The 17,378-nt window shown below is 43.0% G+C and overlaps 1 protein-coding gene across 3 annotated transcripts; it reads right to left on the minus strand.

Annotated features, from left to right (window-relative positions):
- Positions 1–2,642: 2,642 nt before the first annotated feature.
- On the minus strand, positions 2,643–16,719 carry asxl2 (ASXL transcriptional regulator 2). 3 transcript variants are annotated; one of them, XM_030117154.1, is made up of 13 exons: positions 16,560–16,719; positions 14,648–14,730; positions 14,431–14,433; positions 13,652–13,760; positions 13,175–13,316; positions 10,908–11,026; positions 9,806–9,926; positions 9,396–9,455; positions 8,849–9,009; positions 8,522–8,618; positions 8,310–8,415; positions 7,266–7,962; positions 2,643–7,129 (listed from the first exon to the last, which is right to left on the minus strand). In XM_030117154.1, exons 1-13 carry the CDS (start codon positions 16,614–16,616, stop codon positions 5,318–5,320), a joined length of 3,567 nt encoding a protein of 1,188 aa, XP_029973014.1. In that variant the 5' UTR covers positions 16,617–16,719; the 3' UTR covers positions 2,643–5,317. The 3 variants fall into 3 exon arrangements, with proteins under 3 accessions (XP_029973014.1, XP_029973015.1, XP_029973016.1); XM_030117155.1 differs by lacking the exon at positions 14,431–14,433; XM_030117156.1 differs by lacking the exons at positions 13,175–13,316; positions 13,652–13,760; positions 14,431–14,433; positions 14,648–14,730; positions 16,560–16,719 and adding an exon at positions 11,721–11,860.
- Between the last annotated feature and the right edge of the window lie 659 nt (positions 16,720–17,378).

Below are 17,378 nucleotides of genomic sequence, written 5' to 3' on the forward strand. Positions count from 1 at the left end.
GCCTTAATTCTCACACTGAGCGGCACTGCAATACTTAACCAAACACACACTTCTGAAGCGACGGCACGGCACAAACGCAGCCATATTGCTGCTGTAACTGCATATTTACCTTATTTCCGCAATGGGAATTTCTTGTCGTGATGGCTTTTTTTTTTTTTTTTTTTTTTTTTTTTTGGTTTTAACAAACAATAGCAATCCTGCATCTCTTCACATTCTCATACGGGTCTCCAAAGCTGAGTGAGAGCTGGCCTTTTACCGGAGCAAAATCACGCAGGTTGCGTTTACAGCATCATCATCATCATCCTCATCCTCATCCTCGGCAGCAGCAGCAGCAGCATCAGATTGGGAAGATGAGTGGTACAGTGGCGAACAACCCAGAGATGAGGTGGGGGTAAAATATCTCCCCCCCCCCCCCACCGTGATTCACAGTCGCGCACTCTCACCTTTGATAAATCCACGCGCGTCTCCGCCGACGTTACAGCTGTCCGGCCGCTGAGGAACCGCTCGGACCGTCCGTCATCCTGTCCTTTAAAGCCCCTCTCTCCCGCGTCTCTTCTCGCCCGACGACTTCAGCCTCGGCGACTGCGGTTGTAGCCGCGCACGGAAGCGTACGAGCGCCCCGCTCCGCTCGGCTCGGCTCGGCTCGGCGCGGCGCGGCACCACCAGCGACCCAGCGGCAGAGGACGGCAGCGCGCAGGCGGGCGCGGAGATGCCATGCGCCATTTACTACACTTTACGCATGTGCGCACGCACGCTGGTTAAAGGCGCAACGCTACTATTTATTGTGAACCGCTGCTGCTTTGAGCGATGTCCTGCAGCATCACGGACTGAAATCCAAAACAAAAACATGAAATGTCTTGAAGCTGAATTAAAATCAATTCGGCTTCAGTTCGGTGGAGAGATTCAGAGGAGACAGACCTGATGGAGACAAAGGTCACAGCTGATGTCACGGTTTCATCACTTTTACTGGCTGCAGTTCTAAAAAAAAAAAAAAAAAAAAAAGTGGCCTACATTTCCCACAATGCACCTGGACAACCTCACGTGAGAGCCCTGCAGGTATGATGTAGGTTTGTAGGGCAGCCCTAAACTTAGCATCAGGGATTTGGAAGTTTGTTTTCCTCAAGGGTGAGCGAGCAACACACTGAAACACTCAGCTTTTTCATTATTGATTATTTTATCAGTATCTGCTCCTGGTATATAATTCTACTCATATCTGCACAAATTACACCATATGCACCAAAAGCTATTTAAAATAATCATCAAATCTGCTGATCAGCATTTTTTTAGGTTTAGTTTATTGTTTTAAAAGAGAAAAATCATAAAGTCCAAGCGTCATTTCTGTAATTTTAAAATTTCTGTGCAGAGTGGGCTTTGAATTTATTTTGATATACCGTAATATACGGAGAGATTTAGCTTAATACTGTGCCTGCAACCAAAAACTAAAGGATCAGGTTTATAAATACACTAAACCTTTAAATCTTTAATACTGATCAAAGCTCTATTTCTTCCTCCAAACTGGGATTGATGAGAGTCAAGATTATTCAGACTCATTAAGGTTGCTGTTATCGGCTGTTGGTTGCACAAGATGACCATCCTTGAAAAGTCCACAGAGCTTGCGTTGACCACAGACCTCATATTCATATGTATGGGAGCTCAGTCCATTCACAAAACCAAGGCCAACAGGAGGACAGATGCAAAAAAGCTTTCACAGATTCAGGGATTCATGACTCATTCTTGCGGTTCCCTTTTGTATATTCCCTTTCAAACTTTAACCCCTGGAGCACCGTTCTGTAAAAAAAAAAAAAAAAAAAATTCCCTTTCAGGCCAGATGTTACCTAAGATCTTTAGGGATGTTTTCACCTTTTACAACACATCACAACATCAATCAAATATTTTGCGATCAAAGGAAATAACATGTAAGAAGAAAAAAAGCCTCCAAGGATGAGAAGCAGATAAATTCACATTTGAAAAATCTTAATGAGACCCTCTTAAGCCTTTGAAGGGGAGCTCATCAAAATACCTGGGAGTGTAACATTTTAATCCCACAGTGTGATTAAAGGATATTTCCAAGACTTTGAAAGTTCAAAAAATATGAGCACCCTAATGTGAAATTCTTTTTTAATCAAATAAAATCTGCTAATCAGCACTGAATAACCACAATTAACAATTTGTACCATCAAAAGTCTCTAATCTGGATGAATGCCTTTCCGGTTGTGAGTAAATTTTGAATTTCCGCAACTATGTGATGCATTATTTACATAGAAATAAGTCTAAATATGACTTCTGGGAGACACTAGGTTTATGTTTGTGAAGAGAGAAGAGTTTCAAAAGCTCAAAGGAGGAAGAGATACTTTACTGAAAAATAAAAGGAGGATAAAGTAACAAAGAACTTAATGCACCCTGGAAGATTTTCACTGCTGCTTTGACTTTTACACACTTGAAGAAGTTAAGTTGAATTAAAAGATATTTCTAAACCATTTTCAAGGTGCTGGTGTCATTATGCTTTCAAATGTATTTATTAAATCCACCCACTAAAGCTGCATAATGCAGTTTCCATAACACTGTAGGATTCGTAGTGCTGCAATTAAACATACGCCATTTGTGATTGTAAAAAAAAAAGAAAAGAAAAAGGCATGCTTTCATTACTTTCCATTATTTATTCATAATAGTCTATAACGTCTGATAAAATACACTTTGTTTACAAGTGCTGATTACTATATTACATTCACCCAGAGTTTAAATGGAGACAGAATGACACAGACATATTAAACAAATACACCTAGTGCCAAATGACATTAAAAAAAAAAAAAAAAAAACGGTGGTGACCGTCCATGCGACGCCTCCCCGAGACAATCCTCGATGAACTGCTCTTTTAAACGCACACACCAAGAGGCAACTTCAGTATAAAATGAATGGGGACTGCTGACTGTTACTGTTGGCTCTAACAGAGATTTCAGCTGCCTTACGGGTTGTTTGTGATTCAATGTTTAGTTGTTTTTTGTTTTTTTTTGTCTGTTTATTCATGTATTTATAGTGCAATCCAGTCCCCAGCTATACATGAGTAAATACAGCATTCTAACATCACATTCAAACAAACAAAACCTAAACGTTTCCAGGGGAATAATATTTGTGCTAACAAAATCAGACTCTGGTAAGCCAGTTTCGGTGAAACGTCTATGCTAAATATGTGGACACTCTTTTAAATTCTAGATCCTCAGGCTTAAAAACAAAATCCCCCCTCAATTTATGAACTAACGCATCGAAGAAGAAATTTAGAATAAGCCACCAGCTTAGAAATGGTGCTTCAAAGAATTATATTGTCTGAATAACAACATTTTGACTTCTAAAAGGATAAACAGACATCATGGAAGAAAAAAAAAGAAAAAAGACCAGCTGATTGTAGGAAAACCTGGTCCACACAGATTATCGGATACCTGGGCAGTTTCAATTAAAAAGTCATTATTCCAGATGGTGGTCTGCCCAGACTGCACACAAATTATAGGAAAGATGGACAGCCAATATATTATTATAGTAAATACCCTGTTGATTTGTCAAAACAATTAGCAAATAGATATTTTATATTAAAATATATTAATTAAAATATATTACTTTAACTAGTCAAGACAATAAAAACAACTTTTGATTATTTTTTTGTTTTCTTTAAGGTGACTTTGGCATATTTACCTTGGAAATTAATTGCTATAAAACAGGCCTGTTTTGCACCTCCAGGAGAATCCAAAATATATCTTATACATTTGTTTTTTTGTTTTTTTTTGGTTTTTTTTTTGTAACTAGTCAAGAAAATAGTTGAGGCAACACTTCAAACTGGCCTTCATCTACTTAACACACGTTGAGCGCTCCCGTTGCGTCAATACAACAGTGTGCCGTGCGTCACATGCACACATTAATGCACATATCAACACAGCACAGTGAAATCTTGAGCTGTTCTCGCGTCACAGTAATAAAGGAGCGCCTCTTTCGTTTTTCTAAGGGAAGTGTTGCACTCTCCTGACGACATTTGTACCTCCACATCATTTCGCATGCCGTGCCAAATCAATCTATGATTAGCGTAGCATTTAGTAAAGTATCTCTCTAGTTCCGTTTCCACAATAAAATTATTTCGTAATAAAACCAGATATGCTCAAGCAAGATGTGCTGCACAAATAAGAGAACGATAACTTCTACATCTAGGCAAATACCATAAATGAGCAAATATGTACAGTGAGAAATTAGGTTTTCTTTTTCTCCATTTGCCTTGAGTGTTTTGTTGTTGTTTTTTTTTTTTAACTGTTTTCCACTGCTGATCGATCTATACACACAGAAACATGGAAAACCTCCCTTCACCGGAGGTCAGATATCTACAAAAACCAGCTTTCTGAGGGAGAAACTGCAGGTTTACACAGTAGGAAGTGGCAGGATCTTCACTAGAAATGTAAAAGATCTCATGTCTGCTGAAGTGAACAGAAAGGCCTTTTATATAAAGATGATTCTTCTTTTTTTTCCCCAAATGTATAAATTTAAGTGCTGTACACAGTCACAATGTCATATCCAGATGGTTTTCAAGTGTTTCCTCTTGTAACTGTTAGTTCGAAAACGATGTGATGTGCAATCCTCAGGAGTACATTATTTTATATAGATATATAAAGTTATCATTCAAAAAAATCTTTTAATATTTTTTTTTCTAAAACTATACAGCTTCTTTCTAGTTGATAAATCTGAGTGTATTCGGTAATAAATGTACAGTTTCATATAAAATAGTTACGGTAAGTTGCACTTCCCTGCCACGTGTGCATAAAAGCCAAATAGGAGGTACTCTACAACCAATGATTATCATTAGCGCTCCGTTTTTTTTTTTTGCCTTGAAACCAGAACTGATTAGGCCCAACAATAAAAAGTGTCAGTCTAAAGCACAACAGTCATTATGTTCTAAAAAAATAACATTCATTTCCCTCCTTTTTTCTTTTTTAAAAACTACACGCACACACACACACACATTTAAATGTTTAAAAAAATATATCACACTAATCTAACAGAGTGCAAACTTTGCCAGATTTTAGATTCCTCGCCTATCTGACAGACTACTGATCTGATTGAAAACGGATTGGCATTTCTATTACACAACTGCACAGCACAGCCTCTCCTAAGCGCTGGTTGAAAAACAAGACCGTCCAGTGTGAGTTCTTGCTTTTCCGAACTTCGACCTGATGCCGTTTGCTAAGTCTGGAGCGCGGCTGATCGTCATCCTGTGCTGAATCGAAATGACCTGTGCCTGATTTGTGCCTCGATTAAACACAAGCCGAAAAGTATCGCTTCCGTATCATCGTACCACTAAACACGACACGCACAGTTTCGAGGGGCCGATACAGTCGTCGTGGCAAAAGGCGCCGCACCCTTTGCACATGATCATGGCCTTGAGGCGGCAGTAGCATTTGGACTGGACGTCCTCCATGTTGGAGCCCTCCATGAACGACTGGTCGGGCGACGGCTCGCCCTGGCTGCCGTGGTCCAGCGCGTGGCCGGCGGGTATGGTGGTGACGGTTACCGAGAAAGACATGACGCTTCCGTGGACGCCGCCGCTGCCGTCCGTCTCCGTCGAGGGCGTGGAAGAGCCGGTGACGGCAGTGCTGTGGTTCAGAGTCTGAGGTACGGACATGCTGATGGCGGCGCCGAAGCGCGGCGGCGCCGCCGCGGGTTCCTGATTATCGAGCGTCCGCTGGGAATGAAAGGCAGTGGACCGCTGGTGGCCGGGATCCGCGTGGCTGAGATATGGCTCGGAGTTTCCTTGATTGCTATTGCAGAGTTGGAGGTGCCTGCGGTGTGGCTGAGAGAGAGAGCCGCTGTCTTTGGCTGTTGAGCTGGCGCTTCCGTCTTCCCCGGCTGCATTATCCTCTGATCCAGACTCGGTCTTAATGCCGGAGCAATTCGGAAAGCTTCCCGTTTCTTCAGACTTTGTGACTGCGAGTCCTTGATGTTCTACCTTCACTGCAGAGACAGATGAGCAAACCTTCCGGGTTGCGTCGTCTTCTTTAGCCATCTCGTCTCCCTCTGTGCTTTCTTTTTTCAAACTGGACACGGATGTGTTTGGGATGAGGGACAGATGCAGTCTTCTGCTCTCCGGCCCCCTCCCGTACGTGGACACATTGAGCAGGTAATGCCCCGTCATGGCAGGCCTGGGCATCCTCTTTCTACCCAAGAAGCCGACGGAAATTCTCGATTGGTCCTGACGTTCCTCGGAGTGCATCAGCTGCTGCATCTTGTACTGCGGCGGTTGAGGCCCGACGCATCCGAAAGGCTGGCTCTGCTGGGCTTTCCTCTGCATGAGAGCCTGAAGGATTTGCTCCTGAGTCTCCTTGTCAGGGAGTTCCCTGTGATGTTTTGCGTATTCTGAGAGAACCGCGACCCGTCCCGCTGCCGGGACCTGCTGGGACGTCGGCCTGTCGGCTCTGTGCAGGGCGGAATGGGACGTCTTCCCTTTACAACTGGGGGGCACGGTCGACATCTTGACTTCTACCTTGGCGAGCGGTTTCGGGAGGATCTGCTCCAGCGGAACCTCTTTGCCCTGCAGCAGCTGAGTGACCAGCGGGTTGTTTGCTGGGATGCAGGAGCTAACTCTGCCGGATGACCCAGCGGTCGATGGGGTTTCCTGCTCCTTTGGAGCAGGCACGGATGAAAGGTGAGCCGAACCAGTGGAACTCTTCTGGATGCCAACGAGTCCAGCGGGATGAACTCTCTGTTTGTCCTCAGCTTTGCTCGTGTAGCATGTCTGAGACTGGTTGGGGCTGAGGTGACCAAGAGAGCCCCCTGAGGATGGAGCAGGCGTGCTGCTGTTACTGCTGGTGACTGGTATCCTAGCTAGAGCCTGAGGGGATGTCGAGGTGGGACTGGGAGACGGACGTGGGTGCTCACCGCTGCCTCCCCCTGGCCCGGGGCCTGCCACTGCCCCTTTCAGCGCAGACGATATCGCCGCCGCTGCGGCCCGTTGCGCCCGGGCAAACTGGGCTTTGGCTTTGATGTCAGCCAGCGTTCGAGCACCAGTACGGCCCGGACTGCTGAGAGGAGTCGGGAGGGGAGTCCTTGGTGAGACTTGACTCGGCGATACAGGAATGGGAAGAATCCGTGACACTGGGATCTGCATTGTGACAAAAATATGTTCATGAAGTTAAAGAGTGTTTGAGAAATAAGCACAGACTTCACTCTACTATTTTCTTATTCACATTCAAACTGCTGTAGATTCAACCAGACCAGTTTTCTGCAAGTTTTCTTACCTTGAGCGGTGGAACCCTCTGATTGGTTGTCGGACTTGGCGTGGCGGGGCTGGAGATGGATGACGGTGAGGGTGAGACCGAGGAGACTGAAGACACGGAGGAAACAGAGGACATGCGGGGTCTCTTCTCCGGCGTCAGCTCGCCCTCCGTCTCACTGACAGACTTCCTTTTCGGCGGTGATGAAGGTCCACTGGGCTCAGACACAGCTTCTCCGTTGTCCGCAGCAGGTTTGGCCGCAGACGTCGGCTGGTCTTCTTTCGGATCGGAAGCGGTCTTTGGTGGAGGGCTTTCCTTCACAGGCGGAGGAGGAGGCTCAGCTTTATCCTCCTTCACTTGCTCCTTCTGCTCCTTTTCAGGCAGCGGACACGTTGAGGCTTTCTCAGTGTGCCTCTCAGCCTCTGGCGTTCTTCCTGCAGGTGTGTGTCCGGACTGCGCCATCGTGCTCAACTTGCGATCCTCAGCGTACTGAGCACGCCGTGTCTTCATGGGCTCCGTGGCGGGGCCAGGCGGCGCCTTCGGAGGCTGCTGGGACGGTGTCTGCGTTGGCTTCGTGTCTTTCGCGGCCACGTCGGTCCGGCGGCCGTCCTTGTTGCACTTGGTTTCCTCCGCTGCTTGAGCGACAGACTGGGGCCGGGCAGACTCCAGATTCACATCAGCCTTTGTCAGCTCTTTGGATTCCTCATAGCTGAGCCCCGAACTTCGCAGAGAGGAAGGAGAGCAGAGGTAAAGACAAAGACGTACATCCATTAGTCGAAGGTTTTCTGATCGCGATTTAGATTAGCGTTGATTAGTTTAATTCATTTCAATGTTGAAATTATCAACACTCATATTAACATAAGTAAAACCTTTTTTTTTTAGGAATGAGTTATTACACATGATGGTCATGTCATCTTCAAGAATCCAAACACTCCAAATGTTAATGAAATTGCAGTTCTGAAACTAATTCAAAGTAATCTACACTGCCATTTTTTTTTTTTTAATACAACTGAGTCACAAGAGTAAAAGAATAAATTAGCTGAAATTGAAACAGATGTTCGAACCTACTTTTCCCCATAATAGTTCTCAAAGAAAGCCTCCTTCCACAGCTCAACTTTCTTTTCCTTTTCGATTTCTTGACGCATTCGAAGCTGCAGCTCCGGAGTAAATTCTCCTGCGAGGGAAGATGGTATACATTTTTCATGAAATACAATATGTCAGTTGCACTGAATGTCATGACGAGATAAATGCTGTTATCACGGAGAAGCTGCTGAACTGACCCTCAGCCAGTCTCTCCTTCCACGACTGAGCTGCTGATGTGAAGAACTCATTGTTTAAGGCGGAGCTGGTGACCTTCAGAAGGCCGTCCAAGCAAGCCTGCGGAGAAGAGACACCATGTTATGACTAACGTCCTCACAATCATCATCAGTGCATCGGTACGTTCGCTTCTGCTTTGCAATCTTTATGTAAAATGTGCAGCAGTACAGGTGACAAAGAATAACAGTGTCTACAGAAAATGGAGAAGAAAAAAAAAAAAGCTCAACATACTAAAGGATGAGTGAAGTAACTTTATTTTCACAGTATATATTTTTTAAGTTTTACTCCACCTGGCGGTCGACCTCGGGCAGCAGTTTGAGCAGCCTCTGTTGGCACTCCGGAGGCAACACAGAGAAGGTGTGCTTGTTGATGAGGGCTCGCAGGTTGGTGTTAACCAGAATAGAGTCCGGTGTCTCCACATCGATGTTACACTTGGTTCTTTTTATCTGCCCTGCAACAGCAAACAATGGGATCGTTTAGGTTTGACGAAAAACAGTTGGTTTTTGGAGGCAGCATTTTCACGAATTAACTCTCAAATCTAGAGATTGTTTACCAAACCTTGCACAAATGTTGGTGTATGACATAAAATCAGCAAAGAATGGAGCCATATAACCATCAATTTTCTTCAACTACACAATGATGCACAACTGTGAACAATTATCGCAGTTATCATTTATATTTTTATTCAGTCTAATAAAAACATTTTCTTCTCTTTTTCCCTCTCTATGCGCTGCGTTAATCTCCTAAACTCGCCCTCAGAAAGTCTTTTTTAGAACGAATACATTGTAGGATAATGTAATTTGTTCTTAAATAAATTCAATTTCCTGTCTGACTTACCTGCGCTGAGCCGACTGGATCTCTGGGGAACCTTCCTGGGTACAACCGGGTGGCATAAATCTATTCAAAACAGAGAAGGAAGAGCTGAAGGGAAAACCGAATAAATGCAGGACGGACATCTGACTGCTGCAGTTTCCAACATTCATGTTGCCAATTACATGAGTCACATTTGGCTGCTGAAGATACAACCCGTGTTGTTCTCTAGCTACGAGAGCCCAAAAATAACCGAACAATACTGGAGCAACATTCACTGATACAATGCGGCGCGTAACACGATGCGATGAACTCTTGTAAAATATCTAAACAGAAGGAAATCCGCTCTCAGTTCTCTGAGCTAAAAAGAGATAAACCTTGTAAAAACATCATAGAAACACTGAGAAGTGATTTCTCACGCAATAGTTGCCACCTACCAGTTTTTGTTGTAATGTTATCTGCCATATCTTTGATGGTCTTCAGAAGGAGTCTCGGGCTGGAGGCTGTTGGCATCCCCCCTTGTCTGCGCTGATTTCTCTGCTGCTGCTGCTTCAAGGCCTTCAAAACAAGCAAAATAAGGAGGGAACAATGCCAGCGGCATGAGAAAAAAAAAGAGCGAGTGAATACGCGTAACCCTCTGTTTGCCTGCGAATGCTCCTCTGAGGCCACTTGCACGGTTAAATAACAACTAAATAACAGTGCAGCAATATAACATAGATTGCATAACCCAGGCATAAATCAACTCTATGATCACTGCACCAACACAATTTCGACAAATCAAGGAAAATAATACAGAAAAAAATCCCACTGAGTGTTTTACTGAGGAAGTAAAACACATAAAAAGTCGATCTGGCTGTATAATAGTCTAATATTTGAGCAAAATCAATATCCTGTAGTGGTACCTTCGACCAAAATACAAACTGGTCCTTTGGAGCTGCGAATTCCTCACCAGCACAGATGGAGTGAATTACAATCTGTGCAATCAAATGAAATCTAATTAAATGGAACACAAAGGAGGCAAAGCAGCCAAAAGAGAAACGTTGGTCTATTATGACAATATTAATACCTCAAAACACATTATCAACATTTTAATGCCTCAGTGTTTAAACAATCACAATAAGATGTCAGACATTAAAAAACAAATTTAAAAAAATCAGTAAGGAATGTATGCTGAAACATCGGCAGTGTAAACGTTTAAATATGTATTGTAAAGACGCAGAAAGAGCAAATAGGTTCATATTCAGTAAAACCTAAAAGAAAGAACTTGGTTGTTGATGCTGGCATTATCTTTTAGCTCAGAAAGTCTCCTCTAAAAACCCCATGGTCAGGTTATCTATCGAGGAACAACTATGCCATGCATTTGCATGCTAATGCTGCAGGTAGAGGAGGACAGGATTTTTTTTACAGCACTAGGGAGTGGCAGGAGTTCGTGTTGCATCTAAAATGAGTCCACGTACAAACAGTGATGTCTCAACTACACAGCTATTATAATGCATGTAAATTTAAGACAGGAGGAAATACAGAGATTGTTTCCAGTACCTGTTTCAGTGCTTTCTTGCTGTGTTTCTGAGAGGGAGAGATGATCTTACTGGTGGGGACAGACGGCGACGAGCAGCGAGGCTGAGGAGACGACGGCTGTGATTGCAGCTTGGAGGGAACTACGGCACACAAAAGCAAAAGAAGACAAAACAGATGTTTCAATATACATTTCCTGAGGGCGGTGTGCAGACTTTGTAACATCGAGCTATTGTTGTGATGAAACTGAAACCAATTTCACACACAAAAGAACAGATTACATTGCCCTGGTAAAATATAATATTACTGGAAATCCTGTTCACAGCCACTCGTCTTTTTCTCTCTTTTCTAGCTTCCCCACACAACATAGCAGTTTTACTTGTTTCTTCTTCAGTAACATCTCATTTGCATTTGACTTTGTGCTTCTTTGCATTGATTATTTCAAAAATAAACTGCGTCCAAGTCCTCCTACTCAGCTGTGCACCAAGGTTATTTGCTTGGCAGTTTCTAACTTGCGCATAATAAGGAAGTAGTCACGGGTCACGATGAGAAAATACAGTTTCCTGTTTAAACAGTCACTTAAAATATTCAAGTGAGAAAGAGAAATAATTAGAGTCAGCGAGAGCCCAGTCAAAGAAAAACAAAATAATTGGCGCTTGATGAAAGGCTCATTTTTTGAAATTTGCAATCAGGCACAATCAGGTGTGTGTTATTCGCAATAAAGCAGCACTTTAACCCTGTGGATGAACGCAAAAGCGTGCGGACTGCTGTGATGTGACCGTTATGTGCCGCCTGCAGCCTTTCTATTGACAATTACCGGGAAAGACAGAAACCCACCTTTCGCTACGACCATGTTTGTCGCTCAGTGTATTCCAGGTAACAGGCTATGATGAGAAGTTTTAATCTTTATGCTTGTGGTTAAGCCACTTTCCACAAGCTTCTCTTGTTTACAGCTACTTCAGCTGGCTTCCTGTGTTTCTGCAGCAACTTGCAACAGCTGAGAAAGGGCGTGAACACATTTTGACATGATGCAACGAGGTAGCCATTCAGCATATGTCAGGAAAAATAAGAGACAACTAATGAGATTGAACATTTTTATTCCTGTCTAAATGAAGCCAGAAAAATAACGATTAATCTTTTAAACGTATAATATTGTTTAAAAAAAAAAAAAAAAAGGTAATATGAGGGAGAAAAAAATGCAAGAGTTCCTTCAAAATGTGTGTATTAATTATTTTAATCACTTAATGCAAACCACCAAGTGAATTAACAGACAAGAGATCCATATTGGGTTTGAGCCTTTGATTCAGTGCAGCATCAGCTTGTCTCAGTACATTTGCACAGTTTTGAAGCAACTTTCAGAGGTTTTCTGAGAACGGGGATCTTCAATGTCATAATCATAATCAGCCAGTAGATCACAAAGACAGCACTGATCTGCTCCGTGTCATTGAAAAACCATTTCTGTCATTAACTTGACCCACAGAGCGAACAGACGAGGTTAAAACCGATAAAAGCTATGAATCCATGTTGTGCTTCATGACTACTGCAGAACTAGCTGTGCGGCAGATTACATGCAAATAGTAAGGAAGTGTGCAGGAAACTTGAAGGAGTCGATGTTTTGTCTACCTGCTGTCATGGTAACCGCTGACTGTCGTCAAACAACAACAATGGCTGAGACTCATAACAGCATATTGCAAACAGAGAAAAGTGTGGTCGTCCTTGCAGATGGCAGCTGATGAGTTTATCAAGGTTTGATGGTTTGTAGAGTCTATTCAAGTGAATAAAGTGTCACAAGAATGCACAGATTCTATAAACAAGAAGCACAAATGGAAACCCAGACACACTTGGCTATTTTAAGATTAAGGCTTCAAGGACTTCTTAGCTCTTCTTTATGTTGAAAGTTGTTCCTACTAAACACACGCAGGATGTTTGGGGTTGTTTTACTGTGATGTAGACGGTTTGGGGGCCAATCAGACATCAGATGATGTATAAGAAACATATCAGTCGAAAGACAAGCAGTGTAATTAAGTTCAGGTTTAAAAGCCACACAGATTGAACATACGCCACACATGACCAGAACTATGCACTGATTACAACTACACATTCTGATAGTGGCGCTTCACAGTTTATTCAGCGAATTGTGCCCTCTGATAAAACTGAGCAAAGATAATGAAAAGAGCAACAGAGGCACATCTGTCTACTGCGATCCATAAACCTTGCCTGAAGAAGTCACACTGAGTTATGTGGTGAAGTATGAACTGGTATTAATAAAGATGTTTCCTGTGCAAAAATACCTCTTCGCATCCACCTCCCTCTCCTGCCCTCCTGAGTGATGGCAGCGCCGTTGTTTTCTGTGCTTCGGGAGTCAGAGAGATTATCGCTGCTCTCCTCGGAGCCCTCATCCGATAGCTCTTTCACCACGTCTGAGATGCCCTTCTGCAGGGGAAAAAAAAATACAATGAATACACTATATTACAGAGCGGGAGAAGTAGCCAAGCAGAGATAAACCAGAAAAATAACTCCCTATGGGGTATTCAACCACATCACACAAACACACCCACACACACCCTTCACTCACAGCATGCATTATGTGATAAAATATATTTTTCTTTTGAGAATCTGGCATATATACTGAGAGCCTACCTATCCCCCTATGTTCATGTGCCAAAAAACTCAGCTTAGGAAAGGCTTTTTTCATTTATTTTTTGACTGAAGTTAGTCCATTTGATCTCTTTGATTACAGGCTAAGTGATGCATACTGTCAAACTAACCTTTAATGTATAGACTCCCATCCTGCCAGGAACTTTATAAAAGATTCCCTCTTCACCACGAGAATTTGTGTGCAGCATCGCATTCAGGCATGCCAGCGGCGAGGTTCCACTGGATCATGAGAGAAAAACGTAAATTACACATCTGCTCCCCAATAAATTAAGACAGCTGGAGGGAAAAAAAGACACAGGAGGGGTAAAGGCTGGTCCGATATCTGGAGAGGCACTGCTAACATGCATCGGGAAGACGTGTGTGAGTTTAGGTCAGAGGCACATCTGCATGGAGTCAGGAGGAAATTTACTTTGTGTTTTATAAGGAATCAGTTGCATAAATTTAATCTAAAACTCCTCTGATGATCATAGGCAAAGAATCTCAGACTGCTCTCAAGAAATTCATCCCATGCACAAAAAAAAATAATCCAGCTGTGAGCAAAATAATTCTTTGGCATCTCGTATTGGACCATTGGACCCAGTTTACTCACTCTAACATGCAACTCACAGCACCTGAGGCAAACTGTGAGCAATGAAACTCACCAAGTGAAAGAAACAATCACTTAACACATGTTCATTCTTTCCACTGGCTGTCATACCTCAGGAGATCACACTCATGGAAAATACTAGGAAAGTGCAATTTTTGTGGACGTATACGAGTCTATAGGAGTTTTTATGCAACTGAACCGAGGACATGTTATTGTTAATAACATGCAAAAGGTTGTTCCAAACAAAATAGCGTTGCAGTGAGTTTGTTAAAGTAAAGGGTTGGGTGGCTAGCTTTTCCTTACCTTCTGGATGAGAACAGAGACAATGAAACAAAAAGAAATGAAACAATCATTATCAGTCAAATATTTGTGACTATGTAAACAAAAGAGTACACGATGTGAGCAACTGAGAACTGAAGGGGGGGGGGGGGGGGGGTGTATGTTGCCTCTCTCATTAAAATGTGTCCTGTGTGAAAGGTATTTGCAGTCGTAAAAGTTGCGAGACCACAAACATGTTTACCTTATTTCCTTAAGCCTTTCTCTTTGGATCACCTGCAAGATCTCTTTATGGCTCATGGGTGTATTAGGATACTTCTCCAAAACCTAAAACAATAAAATAAAGGTTATTTAAAAAGTGCACACTGAATCTTAAGATAAAAGTATTACCTTGATGATACTTCAGCAGCATTAAAGACAAAGTATCATTTCGATTGCTACTTTATCCATATAAAAGTCAAAGCTGGAGTCTATACCAGCGATGATTAGGCATAGCTAGGAGCGTAGCTTCATTAGGAAACTGGTCGACCTGTAGGAAATACATGCATGTACAGAACATAAAAACTCCATGGTAAGGCACATAAGTTGGTCATTGAAGTGGGGATTCAGGTTGTGTTGCAGAATACTAAAAACTGTGCACCTGACAATGTAGTGAACAATTAACCTAAAAAGCCTGTGTGAGCCAGTACACGTGTTTTTTGCACAACTGGCTAAATTCATGTTGTGTTTAATAGATGAGCAGACAACGTGCAGCCCTGTGCACATTTCTTATGCGTGAAAGATTAAGTTTGTAACTAAAGTGAGAAGGGATGCATTCAGCCTACACTTTTCCATATGATCTTGTAGTTTCATTTCACATGACACTTTCTGATGTATTTCATTTATTTTCATGTGTTTCCCTTTGCTGATTTGTTTTTCCCCATTTTGGTTGGCTACAATAAACAAACAGAGGGGAAAAAAAAAACCCAACATTTGAAGAAAGCTCCCATACCAGCCTGGTGATGTGACAGTGCTAACCACTGCTGCACATTTCTGGCCAATGTGACAAATTACCACATAATGATGTGTGTGGCTCCCCCACGACTGCATGAATCTGCTCCAATATCTGCACCGAATGCCTCCCAGCAATGCTGGTAATAAGTACCAGGTGGTTCACTCCTGAGCTCTAACTTTCACATGTGGTTGGGATACGGTCACTGTAAGAAGCCCTGCCATATGTTTTGACCTGAACAAGTAATGTAGGGAGCTCTCACAAACTTCACATGTAAAAAACCATGTCAGCAGAATCATACCACTGTATAATAGTAAAACAAATACATAATACTGTCATCTATAAAAAGAGATCAGGTTATCTTGCTTTCATTTGAGCTCGACATGATGTGGATTATTTAATCGCTGTTTCATGTTCTTGCATCGTACGCTTGATTTGCAAACTTATAAATTATTATAACCCAGTTAGCCACGTCATGTCAGTAAAGTGCGGACAGAAAGTGATTTAGTAAAACGAATGCATCACTTGACAACAGATGTCCACGCGAGCGACAGACCATGAAGACATGAGGCTGTCGGTGGGAGTTTTGACATATCGTACACATTAGCATGCTACGCCAGACAGCTAGCTCTCATGCTACATGCTAACTTTCTTCAGTCCTGTCGCCACAAGCTGACATGCAGCGTCCTCGCTTTGTCATCTCATGTATTATTCAGGCAACATGAGTGGCAACCGGTTTATAGCGAGCTTGAGACGTTTTGTTGTGTTTTGCCTGCGGGCTGTGCCAAACAAACTTGTTGACGGGCTGAGTTGCGCTAGCGGGGGGGGGGAGAGCTAGCTAACGCTAACCAACATGACTCCTTCTCGGTTACTTTACAGGACTTCGAACAGGACAGCCGCGGCGGGTGTGCAGACGTGTCTGGACTGCACATAGCTGGCCTTGGTTATTTACTGCATTTATAAGCTTGGAACGGGGGGGTGAAGGAAGAGCTACGCGGCTAAGTGACAGCTTCCAAAACCGTGAGCACAGGCCTCTGCGCGCTGTACGCAACATCTTCCCCAGCAGGTCATGAACTCATAAACACAGTTGTACAAGTGGGAGCGTTCAAGGAAAACAACCAAAACAAACGGCAGGTAAAAAAAAAAAAGAAACACGCGGCTGTACCGTTTTGGCGGCTTCGGCCCACGTCCTTCCCTTCTTCCTCTTCTGTCTCTCCCTCATTGTGGACGTCCTGTTTGAGGAGTAGTGTTAAATGTGTCCGCTTCAGTTGAAATGTTGCATTAGTTACCGCGTAAGATCCACTCCGTCTGCCATGTTGGACTTACTGTAAAGAGTCACGTGACGGGCGGAGACGTCATCTTACTGTATATAAATACCTGTCAAGTCACGTCTGCGGGTCTCCGCGCGCGCATTTCACGCCGCCGTCCAAATGCAATCGTGATCGAGGAGTTTTTCAGAAAAGGCTGCAACACGGAACGCAGCTCAATTTCACTTCAGCTCGTTTATTTTCCGATGCAAGCAAGATGGGCTTTGCACAAGTTCACGACCATGAAAAAAAATAAGGCAGCTAATCAAGAGAGCACTGCAAGCTTTCTTCACATTTTTGGTTCACATTGTACATTGGCAAGCAGCAAGTCATCAAGCACCCCCCTACCCCCACCCCCAACACGCACACACGCACACGCACACATTTGGCAAAAAGGGTAATTTTAAAGTGTATTTGCATAAAAAATAAAACCAAAAGAAGAATTGTTGCCACTGGGTCAAAACAGCTGAAAATAAAATGCATTAGGCACGACTTTTGCATTTAGGCCACATTTAGAAAAGGAAAATTATTTACTTTTTTGCATTATTCAAATGTCCAAAAAATAAATACAGAAATAAAGGGCAAACTAACCACATGCCGGAAATAAAGTCAAACTGTGGAGAATAAAGTTGTAATAATACTTTAAGAAATAATATAGATAAGAATCTGCACTGTGC

This window comes from Salarias fasciatus, chromosome 19 (genome assembly GCF_902148845.1).
Source record: "Salarias fasciatus chromosome 19, fSalaFa1.1, whole genome shotgun sequence".
Taxonomy (NCBI): domain Eukaryota; kingdom Metazoa; phylum Chordata; class Actinopteri; order Blenniiformes; family Blenniidae; genus Salarias; species Salarias fasciatus.

Excerpts from the sequence above, each read along its gene's own strand:
- asxl2 (XM_030117154.1), bottom strand. The coding sequence starts at position 16,616 with ATGAGGGAGAGACAGAAGAGGAAGAAGGGAAGGACGTGGGCCGAAGCC. Across the intron at positions 9,927-10,907 it reads GCAAGAAAGCACTGAAACAG|GCCTTGAAGCAGCAGCAGCA; the intron begins GTACTGGAAACA and ends CTTGTTTTGAAG. Across the intron at positions 7,963-8,309 it reads GAGAACTATTATGGGGAAAA|TTCGGGGCTCAGCTATGAGG; the intron begins GTAGGTTCGAAC and ends CTCTCTGCGAAG.